Genomic DNA, 24,040 nt, shown 5'->3' with positions numbered 1-24,040 from the left:
TCTCTTCAGGTGGTAAGCAAGTCAGTCAGACACAGGGGTAATTTTGTCTTCTCCTTTCTAAAATGAACGACCCGTTTCTTTTTGTTGACATTGAAATGGTGAGAAGATACGGACCAATGTGAGTGACAACATGAACGTGATCATGGTAAGTCTTGTCTTGACTTTGTGAAAGGACAGCCCTAGTGTTCACTCAGTACCTTAATGTATATTGAGTCACAGAGCGCTTCAATAATCTACATTCATTAAGCCATGGACTCTTTCCCCAGACAAATGCACTTAGGAACATTCGTGAGAAATACAAGTTCAATTTCTACAGTAAAAATCCTTCTGACGTCATGAAGTTAGATGTTGGCTGTTGGCTTGAGAGATGTTCTTTTTAACATTAAGGAAACTCTGATTTCCAACATGTTACTTGATCTTATAAATCATCAATACATATTAAACTTTATTGAATGCTTTTCAGCACCAACTGAAATAATCTTTGCTAATGTTACCTACTGATATGATTAATATTGTTCATGATTTCCTAATGTTGAACTTTTTATATTCCTGGAATGAAGAAAATTCAGTTATCATGACATTATTTTAATATTAGTTAGATTTCATTTGCTATTATTTCTCTAACATTTTTCATATATATTCATGTCATAAATGATACTTATACATATGGCTGGACTTTACCAGATTTTGGTGGCAAGGTAATTCTAGCTCTATAAAAATCGAGGTTTTCTACATTTTAATATTTTCTCTGCTCTGAAATAGTATATATGGCACAGGAATTATTAATCCTTTGAAAATTTAGGAAATTCACTTTATAATTCCCTGGCTCCAGCTCTCTCTTTGAAGGTAATTCTTTGATAATTTTCCTGTTTCTTTCATATTTCTTGCTGCTTCTTGAGACAGTTCTGTTTCTCTTTTCCTTCACATTATCTCATTTTAAGGAGATTTTCAAATCTATTAACATAGAAATAAACTTAGAATTTTTCTAAAATTCCTAACTCCCAATTATCTCTGCTGTTATATCCTTGTTTTCTTTTTTTTTTTTTTTCTTTTTTTGAGATGGAGTCTCGCTCTGTCGCCCAGGCTGGAGTACAGTGACACAATCTCGGCTCACTGCAAGCTCTGCCTCCTGGGTTCAGGCCATTCTCCTGCCTCAGCCTCCCGAGTAGCTGGGACTACAGACGCCCGCCACCATGCCCGGCTAATTTTTTGTATTTTTAGTAGAGATAGGGTTTCACTGTGTTAGCCAGGATGGTCTCGATCTCCTGACCTCGTGATCCCCCCGCCTCGGCCTCCCAAAGTGCTGGGATTACAGGCGTGAGCCACTGCGCCCGGCTGTCCCTATTTTCATTACGGATTTTGGCTCGGTTTTCTACACTTCTCTAGAGTAGACTAGCTGAAGATTTATCTATTTTAGTTGATTCATTCCAATCAAAGTGCCAATTATTTGATTTTTTTTCAATTCAATTCTACAATTTTCTTTTTTCTAATTTTTTCTGCTTTTCCTTTTTCTCTTTTGTCCTGCTGTTTTAAGGGCTTTTCATTATCATTATTCTAACTTCTTGAATTGAAGCTTTATTTACTCCCTTTTTCCAAATAATGAAAATATTTACTCATATGAAATTGCCTCTGCTCACTAATGTCTTGGCATTGCCTCATTTGTTTTGATACATTTTCATTTTCCTGGCATTCTGTAATTACAGTTTTATCTTTATTATTTGATCCCAGAGTTAGATACTTAGTTTTCTTTTCTTGTAATTAACATAATTTCTTAAGGCCACATATTTCCTCCGAATGCTGCTCTGACTATAACCACTAAGTTCTAATATGTAGTGTTTTATCACTGTTTCCTAGATGTTCTGTGATTTCTGTCAATATTTTCTCCTTCACCCAAGAATTGTTAAAACAGAGGGTTTTTTATTCTTTAATTTTCCAGGTAGAAGAGGCCTTTTGGGCTTTTGATCTTGTTACAAATTTCAAATTTTATTGCATTACAATCAGAAAATGTTGTCTGTGGTGTTGTCACTTTCTGAAGTGTATTAAAGTTTTCTTCATGGCCTCTTACATGGTCAATTGTAGTAAAAGTGCCACATGTGTAGTCTTTATTTTCAGGCTACTGGGTTAAATCAGGTTACTAATCACGCCAAGCCTTCTACATCCTCTTTTTTTTTTTTTTTTTTTTTTTTTTTTTCTGAGATGTGGTCTTGCTTTGTCACCCAGGCTGGAATGCAGTGGCACCATCTTGGCTCACTGCAACCTCCACCTCCCGGGTTCAAGCGATTCTCCTGTCTTAGCCTCCTGAGTAGCTGGGATTTCAGGCACACGCCACCACACCTGACTAATTTTTGTATTTTCTGTAGAGACAGAGTTTTGCTATGTTGACCAGGTTGGTCTCGAACTCCTGACCTCAAGTGATCCACCCGCTTCGGCCTCCCAAAGTGCTGGGATTACAGGCTTGAGCTACCGCACTTGGCCTCCTCTGACATTTTTGTCTCCTTGATCTGACATGAACTAAGAGAAGGGAATTAAATCTCCCCCTACCAATAGAAACTGTGTTTCTATTGCTTCTCATATCTCCTGTAAGTTGTGTTTTGTAAGTATTGATGTTGTATTATTTATCATATGGATATTCTCATAACTGTCATATCTTGGAATTATACCATTTAGCATTATAAAGTGTCATCCTTTGTCTCATTTAATTTTAGGAACCTGAATACCCTCTCATCTAATATTAAGATTATGACTTCTGCTGTCATTTCATTTGCATTTGCCTGGCACACATTTTCTTAATCTTATTTTCAAACTTTATCAGTCTTTTCATTTAAGAGTTAGACTGTGCTTTGAGATCTGATTTACATTTTGTAATTAGTAAGTGACTGATGTAACATGTATTGACAAGACAGATATGTTTGGTCTTGGTTTTAATTGTGTAATTATATGGTCATGTAATGTATTTATATCACATTTCCTCATTTCATAGGTTTTTTTTTTTTTAATCTTTGCATGGTCCACTTTCTGTGTGTGGGGAGGAGGGGAGTGGTGCGTGTGTACAGTTCTTCTGATAGCTGGAATGATCTCAGCTTCTGTTCTAGTATTATTATACATTTATATCTTCTGATAATACTTAGCCCTCTCTGTCTTTAGGTGTAGTATTTATGGGGTCCCTACTGTAGCAATAATAAAATAATCCAATTTTATCTCCCTCCTTCTCCCTATCACCCAGTTTTAGACAACAATATCTTCCTTAACATTTACCTTTGTACTATTTGCTTTATCTTGCTTCTATGCCAATTATGTGACTGGCCAATTTCAAATAATAGCTGTCCACTGTATTTATTTTATCATATGGCAATCATTGTCCTTACTCTGTATTCCATACTCTTTTGTCCTTCTCCACCTAATTTTTGTCAGTTTTATCATTTCTACATTTTCATATATATGATATTTACATTCTTACCTATTACCTTAACCCTTCCATTTGTTTTCATTTTGGTTCTAAGGTAAAATATGACCATATTCACTCTTTTTTTTCTTTTTTTGGAGACAAGGTCTTGCTCTATTATCCAGGCTAGAGTACAGTGGTGCAATCATAGCTCACTGCAGCCTCGAACTACAACCAGTCCTTCTGTTGTGGTTTCTCCAGATAACTTCCCAGGTTAGTTGAAGTTCACCCCCTAGGAGTTCCTCTAAGACAGGCTCATTGGAACCATATTACCCCAGTTCCTGAATATGTATAAGTGGTTATCTGTAGCCTTTATGCTTGGAGGGGAGCTTGGCTGAACATGTAATCCTCAGGTCACCCTGTCTTTCTTTGATGATCTTATATCAGTATGTTATTGTCTTTGGATATTGAATGCTGTTATGAGAAAATGGAAGCCACCTTGATTTGGTTCCTATTTTAAATAACTTAATGTTGCTTTTTTCTTTTCAAGGAGTGGGGAGGAGGTATGACTACCCAAAGAATTATTTCTTTAGCTCTAAAGTACAATACTTATATTAGAATATGTCTCAGATTGACCAATTTTTGTCAGTTTTTCCTGACACACCATGAACTTTTTCAATATGTATATTCATTTATTTCATTTCAGTAAGGTTTTATCAAACCATAAGGGTTTTTGTTTTTTGGGGTTTTTTTTTTTTTTACTATTTTGGTTGTCTTCCTCAGAGACTCCAATTACGCAAATGTTAGGTCTCCTTTCCCTGATGTCTTTATCTGTCATTTTTCTCTTTGTTCCTTTATAACTTTTTCATTTCCGTTTGCTTACTTTTATAGTTTCTGTCCTCTGTGCCCTTGGTTGTGTTTTCCATGTGGCCATTCTGTCCTGTGCTCCTTCCAACTTCACATTTTCATCTCTTTCTTTCCCGAGTCCTGCCAGCTCATAGTTTATCACTCATCTTATCAGTCCTTGACTTCTTTCATTTTTCCTTTGCATTCTGACTGCCCGTTTTGAAAAGGTTCACAGTAAAGCATTTCATATCATCTGCTCCTTCTTTTGATAAGTTTTAATTTTGATTTTCTTTCCTTTTTTGCAGGATTTTTGAATTCAGGCTACACCATTTTTCAAAATTATTTCTCACTAAATGAGTTGAATTTTCCTAGTCCAGCTACTTCCTTTGCTCCCACCACAAAGGCAGACTGCTTCCTACAAATATGGCTCATTTGGATAATTCTTGTTTGTGTAGCTCCACCTCTGCTTCTCTGAATCAAACTAGGTCTAAAAGGCTTCTGCTATCAGCTTCAACCTGTCTCCAAAGTTTCCATATCCACAGTTGTAAACAAAGGATATAACATTTATATTTCATGGTGAAACCTCACTTTCAGGAACTGTATTTTGAAACTATTATGAAAATTTTCAAACACACACAAAAGTAAAGAGAATAGATAATAAACCCCCATGTAACCATTATCTGTCCTAAATCATTATCAACATTCTTCCATTAGAAAGTATATTTTTGCTAGGGCTTTCTGAGATCTGCTACCACTCTGATCTTTCAACATTCTGCATGTATCTTCTCTTCATTTACTGCTGAGTGGCCTCTAACCAATTTCAGTTGTCTTTGAGCAGCCCTTACATATATTTTGAAGTCTGTGGCTTCTATTTGTTTCCAACTTTTCTGAAAATGGATTTTGTGGGTTTGAACGATTTCCAAGAGAAAAAGGGAAAAATGCTGACTTATGCAGCCATGTTCATACTGGAAGTCCCAATAAAATATTTTTTAAATTTCTAAGCGGTTGAATTTTTTGTTTAAACTTTTGTTATTAATTTCTCATTTTATTGCATTATAATCTGTCTTGTAAGATTTCTGCTTTTGGTAACTTACTACAAAACTAACATGTGATCAAATTTTGTAAGTATTCGCTGAGCATCAGGAAAAAATGTATTCTCCATTTTTTATTATTTTTATTCTCTATTTTAAAGCTATAATTTTAACTTCATATAGCTTAGAAAACATTTAGCTTGTTATTCAGATCTTTTATCTTCTTATTTATTTGCTGTCTGCTTGATCAGTTAAGGAAAATGGTGTAATGAAATCCCCACTGCAACTTTAATTTCTGTCATTTTGTGCTTTTATCTGTGTGAGATATTAGTTTATATATTCTTATCCATTTTTGCTTTAAGTATTTCTAAGCTTTACTATTCTATGCATAAATATTTGAGAGTCTTTTCATTGAAATGTACACCTTTTATTTATATGAAACACTCTATTTTGCTTCCTTTGCGCTTTACTTTAAATTCTGTTTTCCTTTGGTTTACACTTACCTTGTTTGCTAAAATATTGTTTTCCGAAATATTTATTTTTTAGCCATTCTAAGTTATATTGTTTTAGATGTGTCTTTTAAAGACAGTACAATGAATTTTGACTTTTGATATAGCCTAAGAGTCCTTATCACTTAATGGGGGAGTTTAGTCCACCTTTATTAATGAGGAACATGAAGATGTTTTGTTCTTTCTCTACTATGTGTTTTCTGTGATTTCTGTTTTTAATGCTTTCTTGTTGTATCTTTTGTTCCTATATTTTTCTATTTAGATTAGGAGTTGTTTCATCCCCCTATGCTAGTGATTTCTAAAATCTGTTTTCCTGTACCCACTGTGTGCTCCATTCTCTCCATAATGTGGCAGGCTATTTTTCAAAGACCCATGTTGGTGATGGTGGTTTTCTTCCATTTACTTATCCTTAAAGAACCAGTGTTTCTTCCAGGTCTAGTTTTCCCCCAGAAATAGTTTGAATGCATTTTGCTTTGGACAGCCTATTTTCACTTGGATGCTGTCAGAGACCTCCTCCAAGAGGTCAAGCCGGAGGGCTGGGTGCCAATTCAGCATCCGCACCTGAGGGAGCAGTGAGGGGCCAGGGCCATGGGCCATGGGCCACCCTGACAGGAGTCCTCATTCTTCCTTGGGTTGTGTGACTTTTTGGCAAGGCCACAGGACCACATGCCAGACCTAATGTGTCAGACCTTGTTCCTGGTACACAAATAGTTCTGTCTCTTTGCCCAACCTCACACACCCAGCTACCAAGTCGAGAAAGAACTTGCTGCCTGAGGATGGTGGCTGCTGCTGCCTGTGCCTCATCTCTGAGCAGCCAGGTCTCCAGGCACAATTCACCAGGCAGGCCCATAGAGCAGAGACAACTTTTGCTGCCTGGTGAAACTGCCCTCCAGAGTGCCTAGCAGAGGCTCTGTGCCAAAAGAATCACCTGAAAGCCCAGGCCACCTGCCACCCTGACAAGGGTAGCAACTCTCTCTCATCCAGTCCCTTTCAAAGGGCTCTTGGGTCCTTTTCTATGTGTCTAACAGCCTATGCCCACCTCTCATTTTCACCTCTCTAAGCCTGGGAGGCAATTGCGGGGTACAGTCTCCCCCATTTATAATCAGAAGTAGTGTTGCCAGATTTAGTAAGTGAAAATACACAATTCCCAGTTAAATCTGAATTTCAAATAAATAACTGATACAGAACGGGGTCTGGGAAGTGCTGGGTAGAGGACAACGGGGTCCCTGGCGAGGGCTTCACCCCTGGGCCTATGCCCACAGACCTAGGGAGGACAGGCATTTCTGTTTTCCTGCCCAAATGTTGCCTTTCCCAAGACCATCCTGGCCTGCCACACCCCCATCCTATGCCTATAAAAACCCCAAGACCCTAGCGGGCAGGAACACAAGTTGCTGGACATCGAGAGGAACACACCAGCGGAGGAACACAGGAGCAATGGGATGTCAAGAAGGACCCACTGGCGTGTCAAGAAGGACCCACTGGCGTGTCAAGAAGGACTCACTGGCGTAGGAGCACACCAACAGGCCCCAGCAGGGCGGCAGGCCATCGACCCGCAGAACAACGCGGAGTCTGGCCCGGGTGGTGGGAGGAGAGTCCAAGCCGCTGAGCAGCACGACTCCAGGGGAAAACCACCTTCCCACTCCATCTCCCTTCTGGCTCCCCAGTCTGCTGAGAGCTACTTCCACCGATAAAACCTTGCACTCAATCTCCAAGCCCACGTGTGATCCAATTCTTTCAGTACACCAAGGCAAGAAACCCCAGGATACAGAAAGCCCTCTGTCCTTGCTATAAGGCAAGGGTCTAATTGAGCTAACACAAGCCGCCTACAGATGGCTAAGCTGAAATAGCACTCTGTAACACACGCCCACTGGGGCCTCAGCTGTAAACATTCACCCCTGGACACTGCTGTGGGGTGGGAGCCCCACAACCTGCCCATCTGCATGCTCCCCTAGAGGTTTGAGCAGCAGGGCACTGAAGAAGCCAGCCACATCCCCATTGCACGTCTTGTGAGGGGGATAAGGGAACTTTTCCTGTTTCATAACCAATAATTTTTAAATAAATATGCCCCGTGCAATACTTGAAGCATGTTGATATTTAAAAACTATTCATTGTTAATCTGAAATTCAAATGCGGCTGGGCATCCTGAATTTTGACTGGCAACCCTAGCAGGGAGACCATGCAACTCCTTTAAGGAGTAATTTCTGAGTCACCTCTGATTATCTTCTTTAAAAGTAGTCTACTTTTTCAAAGTATAATTATATTTGTATAATTTCCTCAAAATACCACAATTTGACTGACTCATTTCTGGTTTTTTCCACAGAAACAGGGTTTCCCATATTTTCAGATTTGTAGGTAATTTTCTGACCCAATTGTAGGAGTTAGGGGTCAGGAGTACATTCTCAAACTGACGCTCTTTATTTTAACACAAATTTTCTATTATAGAAAAGTTCAAATAACACTGAAAGACATGGAATAGGACAACAAATCCCTGCCTACCCATCTCCAAGCTTTAACAATATTCAATGTCATGCAATATTAATAATGTTGACTATTTTGAAAATCAGTCAGGGGGGCCACCTGTGGCGGCGGGGGGGGGAGCTGGGGCATGTTAACACAGATCATTTCACCTCTAAACACTTCTGTGTTCTTCAGCATTCTCCTGGGAATACTGTCTTGGTTATCCCAGCCCACACTCACTTCAGGCTGTAAATCAGTGGGTGGTTTTCTCACCCAGCTGGTCTAGTAGCATTCATCACCCTCAGACACTAAATGAGGAGGCAAATGCAAATAGATCTACTGCACGAGCTCTCTTTCTGTTGTGTCTCCCACTGCCCAGCACACACACACACACACACACACACACACACACAGCGACCATCAGACTGAAGAGAGGCCTTACCTTCAGGGTGTCAAAATCCTTCTCCAAGTAGGAGCCGCACTTTTCCCTCTCCCCTATGGAGGCAAAGAATTTGCTCCACCAATCGATAAACTCTTCCTCCTGAGTGGGTAGAAAGAAAAAGACCATTTCAGAAACAGGACTTGCCAAGGAGCGTCCTTCAGAGTTGAAAACCCGCCCTCTGCTGCTGGGCTGCTCTGGACCACAAGGCTTTCCTAGGGGTGATTTGGGGGAGCAGAGAGAGGAAACCTCCGCCTCTCCAGGGGCAAAGACTGCAGACTGAGGAAGAGGTTTCAGCATTTGGTTGGTGTTGAGAAGCGGAGGCTGTAGCCCTGGCTCTGCCCCCCAAGCATGTGTGTTTCTGTCAAACTCCCCAGCCTCCCTTTTCCTTTCTGTGAAGTGGGCATAAGCATCTTTGTAGTTCCTGCATCGCAGGGACCCAACACACTGAGACCAAAATCAGAAGGTACATAGGGTAACTCTTAGGGGAAAATGTCAATAATGTATTATTTATGAATAAAATGCAGGAGACCCAGGAAAATTCAGACCCAAAAGAGTTTTATCTATTCTGTCCACCCGTCTCCCTACCCAGGCAATAAAGGACGCATTGGAAATCAGCACTTAGCCTTCCCAAGGTCAGATCAAGTTCAGATCAAGGCAGAGTCCCTGAAAATCAACTAATACTAAGTACCCTTTATTCCACAGACACTGCTAAATGTGAGGTATCAGGTGAGAAGAAAGGAAGTGTATGACAGCACATTTTCTGTGTGACACCTGCATCCTTCCTCCAGTCACTCCTATTTGCAGGAAAAGGTGGACAGGACTGTTGTGGCAAATCCTGACCTCTCCACCTTTTAACTCCTCCTATACACGGTGTGTCTGCAGGCCCTCTTAGCTCTGGTGTCTAGAATATTCCTTCAGCTGTGTCCTGTCTCAGGGGGCGGGGTGTCCTGTCACCTAGAGGGTCACCAAGCTCCCTGAAAGTGGGATGGTCAGTCCACCCCAAAAGTTCACTAAGGTCTCATCACTCAGTCTGCGCCCATCTGTACCATTAGAGCTCATCTGGTTTAGTGGGAAGGGCCAAGTACATGGCGTCAGGAGCTCATTCTCGAACTCGTTTTCCTCCTCTGTATAAGAAGGTAGGCTAGAAGATCTGCCAGGAGCCTGCTCTGATTCTCCACCAGGAACTGAATATCTATCACAGAGTTTCTGAAAATGCTCGCGGCCCCTTCAAACTAAAGCCAAGTGCTCCGAGCTCTGGCTTACTAAGGGTAAACACAAGCTGGAGGCCGGCCAAGGGTTCCTGAACAGGCACCCTGGGGAGAGGGTAGGATGAGGTTCTCGAGTCTCCACCCATCCTGGAAGTGTGGTCCTAACACCCCTTGTGTGGCCGGGTGGTCTCCAGACACACCACACAGGGAATATATACCAGAGGGAATGTATACCAGAGTGAGGCTGAATCTGCAGCCAGCCCCTACCAGACCCACTTACCTGGAGGATCTTCTGCAGCCAGGAGAGAGGAAACAAGGTCAGGTGGGGTAGGGTACAGCATGGCAGAGCTTTCTGACTTATAACCACTCTAGAAAAAGCTACCTTAGAGCAAGGCAGACCCAAGCCTTGATGTTTGAAGTTCCCTTTAAAGAAAAAGGTGCTATGGGTGACACACATATACAGATATACATATCAAACTCACAGGATGACCCACACGCAGAAGAACAGACTTACACAGTCACGTCCAGGAGAGATGTGTATGCTAAAACACACATACGCCCCCACAGAAACACACAACGGCACATACTGGCACACAAGCAAACATGGACACTTAGGTAGAAATGGTTAGAATGGAATCCAATTTAGCTGTTGAGTGCCCCTGAATCTTTATTTTTCTTTCCCAGCCCAAATACTTAAAGGTTTGAGTTTATAACTCAGGCTCAGAGTCAGGCACAGACAGACAACCAACCAGTGAGTTCTGTACAAAGAAAAGACAGGAACAAGAATTGTGGGGAAGGTATCACACTTCCCTCAATCCTGAATAACCAAGTTAATTTCCAAAGGAGTCACAGACAGATAGTCTGAATAATACTATTAACAGTGACAACTAAATAGACAAACATTATGTACACTAAAAACAGAAGATATACCTTCTTTTCCAGCACCTTTGGAGCACTTAGAAAAAAATAAAAAAGCCACAAAGCAAATCTCAGTAAAGTCCCAGAAATAAAAGCACTATCAATCACATTTTCTGACCATACTGCAGTAAAACTACAAATATGAGAAATTTTAAATAAAATACTAACCTTTTGGAAATTTAAAGGCATATGCTTAAAGCCTACCTGGTCAAAGAGAAAACTAAAACTAAAATCTCGGATACTCAGGAAATACCAACAATAGGAGATACATGTCCCAAAATGTACAGGTTGTAGCTAAGCCTGTATTCAAAAAAAAATTTATCTTAAGTGTTTTCACTTTTATACGAAAAGAATGAAAATAAATTACCTGATAATTCAAGAAATTGGAAAAGGCAGAGAGACCAAAAAAATTGTAAATAGAAATGAATATATTAGAAAAGAGGATATTACAATTGATAACTAAACCCCAGAGCAAGTTTTCAAAAGACCATTAAAATAGATAAACATTTATCAAATCTAATTTTTACAAGTAGATATACTATTAGGAATGAGAAAAATCAAATAAAAAGATATTATTGGAGACAATGAAAATATTAAGAGGTTTACGAGGCTGAAACCAATGACAAAATCTTAGAAAATGTAGATGAAGTGAATGATTTTCTAGGAAAATAAAAATTACCAAAATTGATTCAAAAGTAGTAGAAAACATGGAGAGATCAATAACCTTAAAAGAAAGTGGAAAAGATCTCAATGAACTACTTCCAAAAAAAGACATGAGGCCAAGATCATTTCTCAGGGGGAAAATTCTACGTTTCAAAGAATAAATCATTCTTTGTTCCACAGCATAGAAAAAGACAAAAGTTTTTATATTCGTTTATGAAGCAAAGCTTGACAAAGCAACACACACACACACACACACACACACACACACACACACACACACGGATTAATCTCATTCCTGAAGAGAGACATAAAGATCCTAAATAAAACACTAACGAACAGATGGCAGCACTCAATCTGGCGTGGTCAAGCTGGATTATTCCAGAATACAAGAGTGGCTCAGCCTCAGTGAGTCAGGAGAGGAAACCCACAGGATCATCTACAGCAGAGGTCTGAAAACAATGGCCTACTGGCCAGCCACCTAGTTTCGTAATTTAAATATCAGTATCTTCTGTAGCAGCTTTCAGCTACAATTGCAGAGTTGAGTCATTGCAACAAAGACCTCATGACCCCCAAGCCTAAAATACTTACTACCTGACCCTTTAAAAAAAGTTTGCCAGCCCCTAGTTTATAAGATGCAAAACAAAAACAAAAAAAAACGGACGTTTAAGAAGTTAGAATTTTTCATTTATTCTCAAATGAACCTCTCAGTGAATTAAAAGGAAGCTTTCTTAGCATTATAAAGAATATTTTAAAGCAATAGTCAGCATTGCGTTTGACAGTATCAGGATTTCTCCCTTCTGGGCTCTTGCACATATAGGTGCCTTTGCCAATAATTTTCATGTGACATAGACATAAAGAAGCAGTAAAGCAGGGTGGGTGAAGCCAGGACCCAGAAGCTAGACTGCCAGTGTTCAAATCCTGCCACACTCAGTGGTGTGACATTGGGTCACTACTTAACCTCTCTTGGACTCAATTATCTATAATGGAAAAATAATAGTGTCAATTTGACAGTTATTGTGAGGAATCAATGAGTCAGTATCAAGAGAGTGCTCAGAACTGTGCCTAGCACATAAATGCAGTGTAAGTGTTTCTTGCTCTTACTGATAATAGTAATATTGCTGTTGTTGCATGGACCTGGTTAGCTTCTTGGCCAAGAGCTAATCTCCTACAAACTGCTGGTGGGCACGGATGGCCACTATCATTCCAGAATGCAAATCGGCTGTACATTTCCATAGCCTAAAAGAACATGCACTTTGACACAGCAATCTTATTCCAGAATTCTATGCAAAGAAAGTAATCATTGATATGCATAAAGATTTTACTTCATTTAAAACAGTGAAAAATTGGAAGCAACTTAAGTATCCAACAATAAGGAACTGTTTGGATAAACAGTACATCCATATGATTAAACATTACACAACCTAAAAAGTGATGCTGGGAAAATATATTTACTGACATGAAAAGTTACTCACAACTGATGAGATTTATAAAGGGCTAAAAAATAACGTGATCTCATTTTAACAAAAGGACTAAACCCCAAATGTTCATAGTGGTACTCTGAATGGTAAAATTGTACACGTTTTATTCCTTTTATTTTGTATATAACTCAAAAATTTCTAATTTTTCATTGTATGCAAGTATTCCTTGCATAGCTTTAGAAATTAAAATTTTTTAAATAAAGAACAACAGCAAGATGCTTCAAAACACACTACCAATGAAGTGAAAAGACAACGCACAGAATGGGAGAAAACATTTGCAAATCATATATTTCATAAGGGATTTGTATCCAGAGTATATAGAGAACTCACAACTCAATAATAATAATAAAAAAAATCATCCAGTTTTAAAATGGGCAATGGATTGAAGTTGACTTTCCCCAGAGAAAATATACAAATGGCCAATAGCACATGGAAAGATGCTCCACATCATTAGACATCATGGAAATGCAAATCAACACCTCAGTGAGAAACCACTTCTCACCTGCTAGAATGGCTATCTTCATAAAGTCAGATCATAAGTGTTGGTGAAGATACGGAGAAATTAGAACCCTTGTACACTGCTGGTGAGGACATAAAGTGTTGCAGGCACTTTGAAAAACAGTTTGGCAGTTCCTCAAAACATTAAACATAGAGTTGCCATACAGCCTAGCAATTCCATTCCTAGGTATATATCCAAGAGAAATGAAAACTTATGTCTACACAAAAACTTGTACATGAATGTTCAAAGCAGCATTATTCATAATAGCTAAAGGGTAGAAAGACCTAAATATGAATCAACTGATGAGTAGATAAAGAAAATGTGATATATCCTTACACTGGCACATTATTTGGTAATAAAAAGGCAATGAAGAACTGATACATGTTATGACATAGATGAACCTAGAAAACCTTATGCTAAGTGAAAGAATTTAATCACAAAAGACTACGTACTGTAGGATTCCATTTATATGAAGTTCCAGAACAGGCAAATATATAGAAACAAAAAATATTTAGTGGTTGCCAGGGGCTGGGAGTGGTTGGAAGGGACTGCTCACTCCTTAGCCTCTCTAGGACTCCATTTATCTAATCTGTAATGGAAAAATAATAGCATAAGTTTGACAGTTATTATGAGGAATAAATGCTCTTCAGTACTTTTTTTTTGGTAGTTATAAGGATATTCTAAAATGGATTCTGGTCATGGTTGCACAACTCTGTTAATATACTACAAACCATTAAACTGTACACTTTAAATAAGAACCTGTATTCACATGGATTATCTCAATAAAGTTGCTAAAATTAAAAAGAACAAATGATCAGATACAACCATATAACATCAAACAAAAGAATAAAAGCAGGAATCTCAAGTGTTTCTTTCTAAGGAAATAAGAGTTCAATTTTTTTTTTTAATAGAACAAGTTATTTACCACCAACGGGACCTAAATCTTACCACGCTCTGTTTTCCCCAAGTTCCCCTCTTGGCTACAATTCCCTCTTCCTTCAAAGTTCTAGGTGATGTCTGGTGGCTGCTGTTCCCCAGCAGATTCACAGCTGCTGAGACGAATGGCCTGTGACCTTCCTCCCGGCCACGCCAGCTGGCTGGCTGCTCAGTGACTTTTGCCCCCATTTTCTTCCTACATCCCACAGGTAAACCCTCTTCTAATCAATCACTCACACCTTTAATAGCAATTATGCATGTGACAGAATCATGATTTACATATTAACTAATATTTTCTTGGTCCTACAATGCTTTGTTTACCCCCTCGCCCTTTCCTTCTCCTAAACTCCTTGCGCCTCTCTTGTTCCATTGTACTTCTGGCCAACGCCACCTCGGGTTAAATCCAGCTCTTCTCCACTTCGCATCAGGTCCCCACAACCAAATGTGGCTGAAAAAAACCATGAAACCAGCTGCTGGGTCTCACACCAAGTTCCTGGCACAGCTTCAAGGAGCCCCAGTGCAACCCAGCACCCCATCTCACTTCCCTGGCCCTTTACTCGCCCCTTCTGATACCACCTGCCACACTCACCCTCTCCCCAGCCCTCTAGCACCTCCTCCCTAGACTCATGCTCAGCCCATGTCCCTGCTTCCTTTCTCCTAGAAAGCAGAAGCAACCAGAAGAGACTTCCCCAAGCCCCCACCAGCACCCATGCCATGTGCTAAGTTCCCTTCTGCTCCTGTGGGTGCTCGGCTTGTACCCCAACCCACAGTCAACCTCTGCCCTCATGCCCGGGGCTCACCCCCTCTGGCCCATTCAAGGCCATCACTCCATGACTCTCCCCACCCTCTCCTGTGTCACCAACATCCCTCCCCTCTGGGTCATTCCAGTCGGCCTTCACACATGGGCACCAGTGCCCCACTATTCACCAAGAATATGTCTCTCTCTCTGCCCACACGTTCCCTTTTGGCTTCCACCTCATTACCTTCACCCCTTTACAGAAAAACTTCTAGAAAGAGTTGTCCATACTTATTGTCTCTAATTCTTATCTTTCCATTCTCTGCCTTCCTCAAAACATTCTTGTCAAGGTCACCAATGACTCAGACCTCAATAATCAATCCAGAAGCAGTATTTGGCAGAAGTGGTCACTCCTCTGTCCCTGAAGCATCTCCCCTCGCCTTGCAGAGCTCCACGGTCTGGAGCACCACAGTGTTGTCCTCCCACCTCACCAGCCACACCTGCACAGTCTTCTTTGCTGCCTCCTTCTTGTCACCCACGCTTTGGCCATCTGAGTGCCTCGGGGCTCAGTGCTTGAGCCCGTCCTCTCTATCCACTCTCGCTCCCTTGGGTTCTCCCTGGGTCTTAGCTCTTTAAATAGCACATACGTTGATGAGTCCCACCTTGAGCTCTGTCCAGCCTGGATGCCTTCCCTGGACTCCAGCTGCCCATGTGACATCTCCCACTGGACACCTGATAGGCTTCTCAAAGGTAAGTCCAGATTCCTATCTCTGAACATCCCTGCCCAGTCTGCTTATCCCACACCCTTCCTCATATGAACAAATGGCAACTCTCTCCTTCCAGATGCCCAAGACAAAATCCCTGCAATCACCTTTGACTCCTGTTCCTCATGACCCTCATTCAATCCATCAGTTTTGAATGGCACTACCTGCTGGCACTACCTCCAGTGCATATTCAGAACCAGACCACTCCATCACTACCGCCCCAGTCCAGCCCCATCATCCCATGCAGGATGACTGCAGCAGTTTCCTAACTTGCCTCCCCACCTTTACCTTTGCCGTCCTGCTCCCTGAATCCATGCTCAACCCAACAACCATGTACATGGGATCCTGTCACCCTCTGTGCACATCCCTCCAGTGGTTTGTCAGCTCACCCAGAATAAAACTAAAGCCCTTGTAATAACTTCTAAAGTCTCTTATGGTTGAGCCCCTACACCTCCCTGATCTCACGTCCTTCCGCTTTCTTCCTCACTCATGCCACTGCAGCCAACAAGGCTTCCTGGTCCTGAACACTTCCAGCATCCTCATGTCCCTCCCCTGGCAGGAATGCTATTCCCCCGATAGATCCCTAAGCCACTTCCTCACTTCCTTCTTGTCTTGATTCCAGTGCAACCTCAGTCTCACCCTCGTTATTGTCCATATTGTAAATCATAACCCCCTCTCAACAATTCCTATTCCCCCTTCATTGCTTTTTCTCCACAGTGATTATTGCCATCTGATATCCAATAGATTTTACGTGGGTAATATTTGTTATATTTGTTAATTGTATCTCCTTCTCCATGAAGACAGAGCCTTTTATCTTTTTTTTTTTTTTTTTTTTGAGACAGAGTCTTGCTCTGTGACCAAGCTGGAGTGCTGGAGTGCAGTGGTACTATCTCGGCTCACTGCAAGCTCTGCCTCCCAGGTTCAAGCAATTCTCCTGCCTCAGTCTCCCAAGTAGCTGGGATTACAGGTGTGTGCCACCACACCCAGCTAATTTTTGTTATTTTTAATAGAGACAGGGTTTCACCATGTTGGCCAGGCTGGTCTCAAACTCCTGGCCTCGAATGATCCACCCACCTCTGCCTCCCAAAGTGCTGGGATTACAGGCGTGAGCCACCGCACCGAACCCCGTTTACCTTTTGTAACACTCATAACCTCAATGCTTAGAACATTGCCTGAAACATAATTGCAGTTCTGTCAATATTTGATGGATACAGGAATGCCTCAACAGCAGAATGTGGGGAAAGAGGGGGTGATCCTTGGCTTTGAAGTTGACAAAGGCTGATCACATGCCATTAAAATAATACGCTTAAAAGAATGTTTTGTCCAGCCAGTTTTTCCCCATCATAGGCAAAATAAATGAAAGTGTAGAAGGAGAAAGGAAGCAAGAATTAGAGACTTGTGATAGTTTCTGATAAGGCACCGCACACCCTGCCTCCAGGTCAGCTCTAAAGTATATACGGAACAGACCCCTCCATAACTTTGGGGGTCCAGACAGCAGCAGCCACCCAAAAGTTGCCAGAGGAATTGGATGTGGGGCAGTTGACTGGAGATGGCTGCATGGGTGTCATGGGAGGCAGAGCCTAAGCCCTTGGAATTTCCCGTAGACCCCAGAGTGTCATGGGAGAGCTGCTTAATGGTGCCCCACTCCCTGTAGGGCTTGAAAGGTAGTGGAGAGAGAAAGAGCCAGGAAACCTAGAAGGATTTGGGGGCTGAAATGAGAAGATGCAATATGGCCTGTGTGCCCAGAAATCAGTGAGTCTCTAAATGTCAGAGTGGACACATACTGGTGACCAGGACTTCCTCCCTGTGGAGGTCAGGAGGTTATGGAAGCCCAACCCAGAATTCAGCTGCCTCCTGGGGTTAAGGAGGAAGACAAAAAGCCCAGACTACCTAAGTTTAAACCTAAAATGCTGAAGATTACCCGGATTTTTCTGCCATCAGGAAAAATGTGGGCTCAAAGGAGAGATTAAGTTGATTTACAGAAAAATAAAGTTCTATTTTTAACACACTCACAGATGTGACTTGAAAATATCATTCCTGCTATTTCACTAATCTGGCTTCTGATGGAGTTATTTCAAGCCCACTTCTCCCTTTTCTTCGCCAGAAAGTCCAGGAATAAGTTAGCACACCCATAAGAAAGAGCCCCACAAAAAAACAGGACAGCTATTCCATGTCTGAACTCAGAGGTGCCAAAGCCAACTAACCCTCTGATGTTAATGGAATCCCATATTCCAAAGCTCCAAAAGGGAAATAGTGGTATGTTTTCTCATTCCAAATGTGTTTTTTACCTCATTTTGCAACAGTAAAGTATCCAGTTTTGGAACATGGCAAGGAGGAAAAAGAAACACAAAAGGTTTGATATTTGAGGTGTCACCTTAGGCTTTAACAAGAAGTCTGGCCATCAAAACATCACACCCCCATGCTCAAGGTTCAAGGCCCCTTGTGCAGTCAGCCAACCCAGTAAGTCTGATCAAGGCATGGACTGGGAGCCTCTCCAGTTTCAGCTAATAGCCAACACGCAGTTCCTGGGCAGCCAGAGCAAAATAGCAGAGATATGTTTCTCCAGTCTTGATCCAATCTAATGAGCACCTTAATCCCCCTGAAGACCCAAATCAGTATGATACATTCCAAATATTTAATCTCCCATCAGCATTCAGTCGACCTAACACATTTCATAAATATGGGTAGAAAAACAGGCAACAATAATTCCTTTCTGTGAAGTCAGGAAGCAGGAGACAGGGGGCAGGTACAGAATTTGTTTTCTCTTCCCAGGATGACCAGTTGAATCAAAGAGAAAAATTTCTGGTCAAATCCGTTTGCCACCAAGGTTATAATGCTAAACCTTGGGTCACTATAGAGAACTATATGCCCAACTCTTAAAAAAAAAAAAAAAAAGTGGTCCATTATTGTTTACAATTTTAAGTAGGCCTTCATGCCTATGTCAACCCAGAGATAGACATCCTAGACTGTGCTGAAAGTAATTTCCTTCTTAGTACAAATCATCATCATCAAGATAATAACATAACAACCCAACACTGGGGTTACTGTAAGGCTCAGAGTAGATATCTACAAAGATATGCTGTAACCTGTAAAGTTTACCATGATTAATGTTCTTGGTGATATTGCCAGTGTCATCAGTTTGATCTCCAGTACTGCTACCCTATAGCTCTACATCTGTATTACTGGAATCATGGTACAAAGGTTCCTCTAATTCTTTCACGTCTTGAGATTTAGGAAATGGACTACTTAATCATGCACACATGAATAAACACATATGTAACATAAAAGTACTCATGCCTACATGTAGACCAGACAAACCCCCAGACATGCAAATACCCTGACTTCAAACCTACTCCACCTTCCATATACAAAATCACTCATGCCCCTCAAAGCCACATAGACATATGCCCACAGCCAGCCACCGTGTTGATTCAGCAGAACTCCACACACTCATAACAAAAGTCACTTAATTATTTCTACAAGTGGAATACTGGGCTTTCAACCTCTTGTAGACACTCCCTGTAGTCCAGCCTCCTAGTCTGTGGAGGGGATCATTACTCCGCTTACTCTGATTTCTGGATCAGCAGAGGTGGGAAAGAAGTGAAGACTTTTAACCAAAATGCTGAATTGCTTCCAAAGGCCCAGAGACTACATGGGCCTGAAATCCAGTAAAGTCAAACAGATGGCAAGGGGACCTGATCACTTGACTATTGGCCTGCTCCGGATGGGGGACTCACAGAGTGTCGGGGAACTGTGGGGAACCCCAGGTTGCTGATGTTTTCTCAATTCAGGATCCTAAGATAGATCCTTGGGGGCCCATGCCTGGATTCTGTGAGGGCACCATAACCCCATACAACTATGCAGAAAGCCTAGAGGAATGGAACCTAGACAGTAGGTGAATGAAAGAAGCTTCCATCAGACTCTTCAAACATACAAAGAAAGCAACAAAACATCACTAATTCAGAATCTATGACAATTCCAATAGGGCCTGGGCAGCATACCTTACCTTCCTTCTGCTTATGTATACAATTTTGCTTAACAAGAGTTCCAACTACTCAAGAGAAAAACTATTTTTGAAGGCCTTCCCAAGACTACAGAAGCATTCATCAAGCTACAGACACTAATATTAGCTCTCCTAAATTCAATTTTAAGAGGATTTGAGGGGAGCCTACTATGTGCCAAAGTCAACCTACTTTCTAGTTACTGTGTGCATTTTCATACACAAAATCACATTGCTTTTCAAATATTTTATATTTTGAACTTGTTGTTAATTTGCTCTGATTTCCCTGTGCCTTGGTTAATGTAGACAAGAGTTAAAGACAAAAGGTGGGTTAATAAGCTTCACCAAGCACACTCAGAGGGGTCTTGTGCTCAGCAGTGAGCACTGCACCGACTTCCAAGCACTATTTTGACCCAGGCTAGGGAGTAGACAGTGCATAGGACCAATAGGGAGAGGAAGACATCAAATTAGACCTCAGAGAGAGTTGCCTATGCTGTAGATTTCCTAGGGAAGCTGAGAATACCCCTCTAGGAAGAGATGAGTGTTTTTTCTTTAGATGGGAAAACAGATCCCTCTTGGACCAGGGGAAAGACCCCTTGGGGCAGGGGGTGGTAGAGGGGTTATGTCAGGATGAGGTGGAGGCAAGGAGGGCTGGATGGTGGGAGCCAGGGCCTCCTCCTCCCTGATGGAGCCCTGAAGTTTGCCAGACAAGTTTCACCCCAGGCTGTCCCCCCTGCAGTGTGCAGCGAGAGAGGAGGGGTGCACCCCCGAGGAGACCACAGGAATGCCAAGCAGGGAAAAGGCGCCCCGAGCCAAGGGCTCCGGCAACAAGGATCCAATATCGGAGGGTGACTCCAGCCCCCGTAACAGGAGAGACCGTGAAGTATGTGCTCTGCTTCCCAACCAGCAAACACAGCAAATAACCAATTACTCCAAATAGCTAACAGATTTCGGCTCTGATTCCCTCCCCTCGTCTCCCCTGTGCTTTCACTTGTCATTTGATGGGCGATTTGTATTTGCTCTGAGAAAATGAGAGAAAGAATGAGTCACAAAGGAAGGTCCAGATTACACCAGTGACGGACATCAAACCTCCTAATCAGAACTAATGGGAGTGGGGGGAGGCCAGGCTGCACTGGCAACACTTCTGAACAAGTGATATTTTTAAAGAAGTACAGTTACTTTCAAGCACATACAGTAATTCTTGCTAAACCAATATTGCCAAATACATGTCCTTAGGAAACCTACTTTAAGGAAAAGATAAGTGTCTTCCTAATTAGCACATCTGATATGTACAAAAGTACAGGTAAAACCATGAATGTTATTAAAGTTAAAATACTCCCCCTCTAACTCTCCAGTTCAGAGGTGCAACCATGAAGTTCAGAGACAAACTGCCTTGGATGCCTTCTGAAAATGCTTCCTCACTTGGGAGCCACGCCCTGTAATTGATTCCTTTGCTCAGAAAACCTTTGCTTCAAAGTCTTGGAATAATTTGTTGTCAGTACTCATGAGCTGCAATAAGGCATCCCGCATCCCCCACAACCTGGAATTAAGGGAAATAGGGCTGCCCTTGGAGAATTAGACCATGAAATAACTTCATAGTCAGTGAGAGCAAGGAGAGGCAAAGTCACCTCAACAGGGAAGAATGCCTCCTACCCTAAGACTTAACCATAAGTGGGGAGAACGTATTAATCCAGAGAAAGAGCATATTCATGAAGAAAGGTACTAATCAGGCCTGAAGAACAGGCAAACAGGAGTAAGGGATAAACACTGACAGGTGTCCACACCAGCACCATCAGGGGAAAGGGGGCCTACGCTTAGGGACTAAAGCTGCCCCTACCTTTGGAGATGGATGTGTCAGGCCATCTTGGTCAGCTGGCACTAAAGTTCAAATTACAGAACTCTTTCTCTCCTGATTCTGATTTCTCGCTCTTAATCACAATTTAGCTTCCCACTCACTGAACTTATAGGAGACTATTCGCTGGACCAGCCACCAAGGTCACATGCCCCAGGTAGGTATATTTCTCATGTAAGTTTACACAGATGCTAGCTGTGAGAAAATTGACCCAACAGGCGTCTGAACCCACAAGGTTAAGGATTCACTCAGCCAAAACTGTAGAAACTTCCCTAAAGTAACACCACGCCTGGTGGGCCTGGTAGGAAAGGGTCAACTCTCCTTTACTTAAGAAATTCCTCTATAGAAGTTCATTGGTAGGGACAGCAGCTCTGGCCCTCCGGCCTACCCTAGCTAACCCATGACTACCATAACAAACATAGGAAATAAACTCTTCAGCCCAGAAGAATAGCCCCATGTCGCTGCCTCTGATCCTAGTTTCCTTCTTACTTATCCCACCCTGCTAGATTTCTAACCAGCAAAGTGAAACTATTGCAAATCTAAACTATTTCCTTCTTCCTTTTGTCTGAGTTTGAGATTAGAAGGGGCCATGAATTTATGGAAAGAATCTAACTGAGCTCCCAGTATTTGACAAGAAAGGACTTCCCTCTGTAAGGATAAACACAAGGCAAAAAAAAGAGAAGATATTAAGGGCAAAAGAAGGCGAGCGATCTGAAAACAAAGACAAATGTCTCCCAATGCTGTTAAAGAGTTGAGTAAAAAGCAGAAGAAAACAAATGGCTCATGTATATTCATAGGAAGTCTTAAGAGGAAACTGTAAACAAGAAATTAGAGTACACAACTCTGAAGGAGATAAACCTGCATGATGAAAACCATGACTTCAAATTTAAACCTCTAATAAAGGCATTGATTTCCAGCAAAATGACAAATTAGACAACTGGAGAAACCCTCCAAGTAAGAACACCTAAATTAACAGATAAGATACTTCTAAAATCCATTTTAAATGCATGACTGAGCTGATAGGAATGTAAAGAAAATCCTTAAGGGCAAATGAGAAAGGAAGAATCCAGAGTAATAAGGAGTCAAAATGCATACTAACTAGGGGACCCAAAAAGCCACACACTGAACATTTAGTTTTAAGTGAATTTGGGTTTATAGTGTCTACAGACATCTGGTAAAAGTAAACACATATCCTCTCTAAAAGAATGTGACTTCCACACAGGCCCCAAAGAATTCTCAGATAAAGTTCCAAGGAACATGGTTCACAATCAAACACATAAGGAACTAGGCACCATGAGCAAGAGCCAGCTAGAGCCAACCAATTGCAGAATCAGGAAACAGAAGTCAGAGTAGTCAGAAATAGGGCTTTAAGGAAAAACTGTTTAAATAAATAAAAGGCATTAAAAGTATGCCAGACGGACAGGAGACCTTCAAAAATAAACAAGCAGATTAGGGGAATAAAACTTTTAGAAATAAAAATATAGTACTTAAGACTGAAAACTCAATAGATAGGGTAAAATAGCAGATTAGAAACTGCTAAAGATCGAGTGAACTAGAAGATACACTTTCAGAAATTAGCCAGAGTGCAACCCAAAGAAATAAATAATATGAAAGAATGTTTAACAGACATGAAGAATAGAAGAGGTCCATTATATATCCAATCAGAGTTCCAGAAATGATGGGAGAATGGAATCTGTAACATTTGAAGAGATAATGGTGGAGAATTGCTCAGAATGAATAAAAATAATATCTTTCAAAAATTAAATTAAACTAATTTTATTTTTTAAATTTTCTTTTTTTTCCAGACAGGGTCTCACTCTGTGGGCCAGGCTGGAGTGCAGTGGCACAATCATGGCTCACTGCAGCCTTAACCTCCTGGGCTCAAGCGATTGTCCCGCCTCACTTTCTCAAGTAGCTGGGACTACAGGTATGCACCACCACAGCTAGCTAATTTTTTGTATTTTTTGTAGAGACGGGGTTTCACTACATTGCCCAGGTTGGTCTTGAACTCATGGGCTCAATGATCTGCCTGCCCCAGCCTCCCAAAGTGCTGGGATTACAGGCATGAGCCACTGCACCCAGCCAAAACTAAACTTAACTTCAAAACAAAAATTTTTAAGTCCTCAGATTTGAGAAAATAATAGCACAATGGAAGTCAGAAGAGAGTGCTGACAGAAAATAACTATTAGTGAAACTATTATTTCCAAAATAAGGGTGAAAAAAATATTTTCAGTCAATTAAAAATTGAGAAAGTTTATAATGAACTGACCTCAATTATAGGAATTTCAATAGGCCCTACTTCAGGAAGAAGACGACTGG

The 24,040-nt window shown here is 41.3% G+C and overlaps 1 protein-coding gene across 14 annotated transcripts in view; it reads right to left on the bottom strand.

Annotated features, from left to right (window-relative positions):
• The window catches only part of DYSF (dysferlin), a 238,535-nt gene that overhangs the window by 33,188 nt on the left and 181,307 nt on the right, over positions 1–24,040 (bottom strand). For all 14 annotated transcript variants that reach the window (XM_011980655.1, XM_011980653.1, XM_011980659.1 and 11 more), the window contains one exon: positions 8,668–8,766. In XM_011980655.1, coding sequence (XP_011836045.1) covers positions 8,668–8,766 — 99 coding nt within the window. The remainder of the gene's footprint in view (positions 1–8,667; positions 8,767–24,040) is intronic.

The sequence above is a fragment of the Mandrillus leucophaeus genome, unplaced genomic scaffold, assembly GCF_000951045.1.
Source record: "Mandrillus leucophaeus isolate KB7577 unplaced genomic scaffold, Mleu.le_1.0 Scaffold216, whole genome shotgun sequence".
Lineage (NCBI taxonomy): Eukaryota > Metazoa > Chordata > Mammalia > Primates > Cercopithecidae > Mandrillus > Mandrillus leucophaeus.
This window is presented reverse-complemented; position numbering and strand designations above follow the sequence as displayed.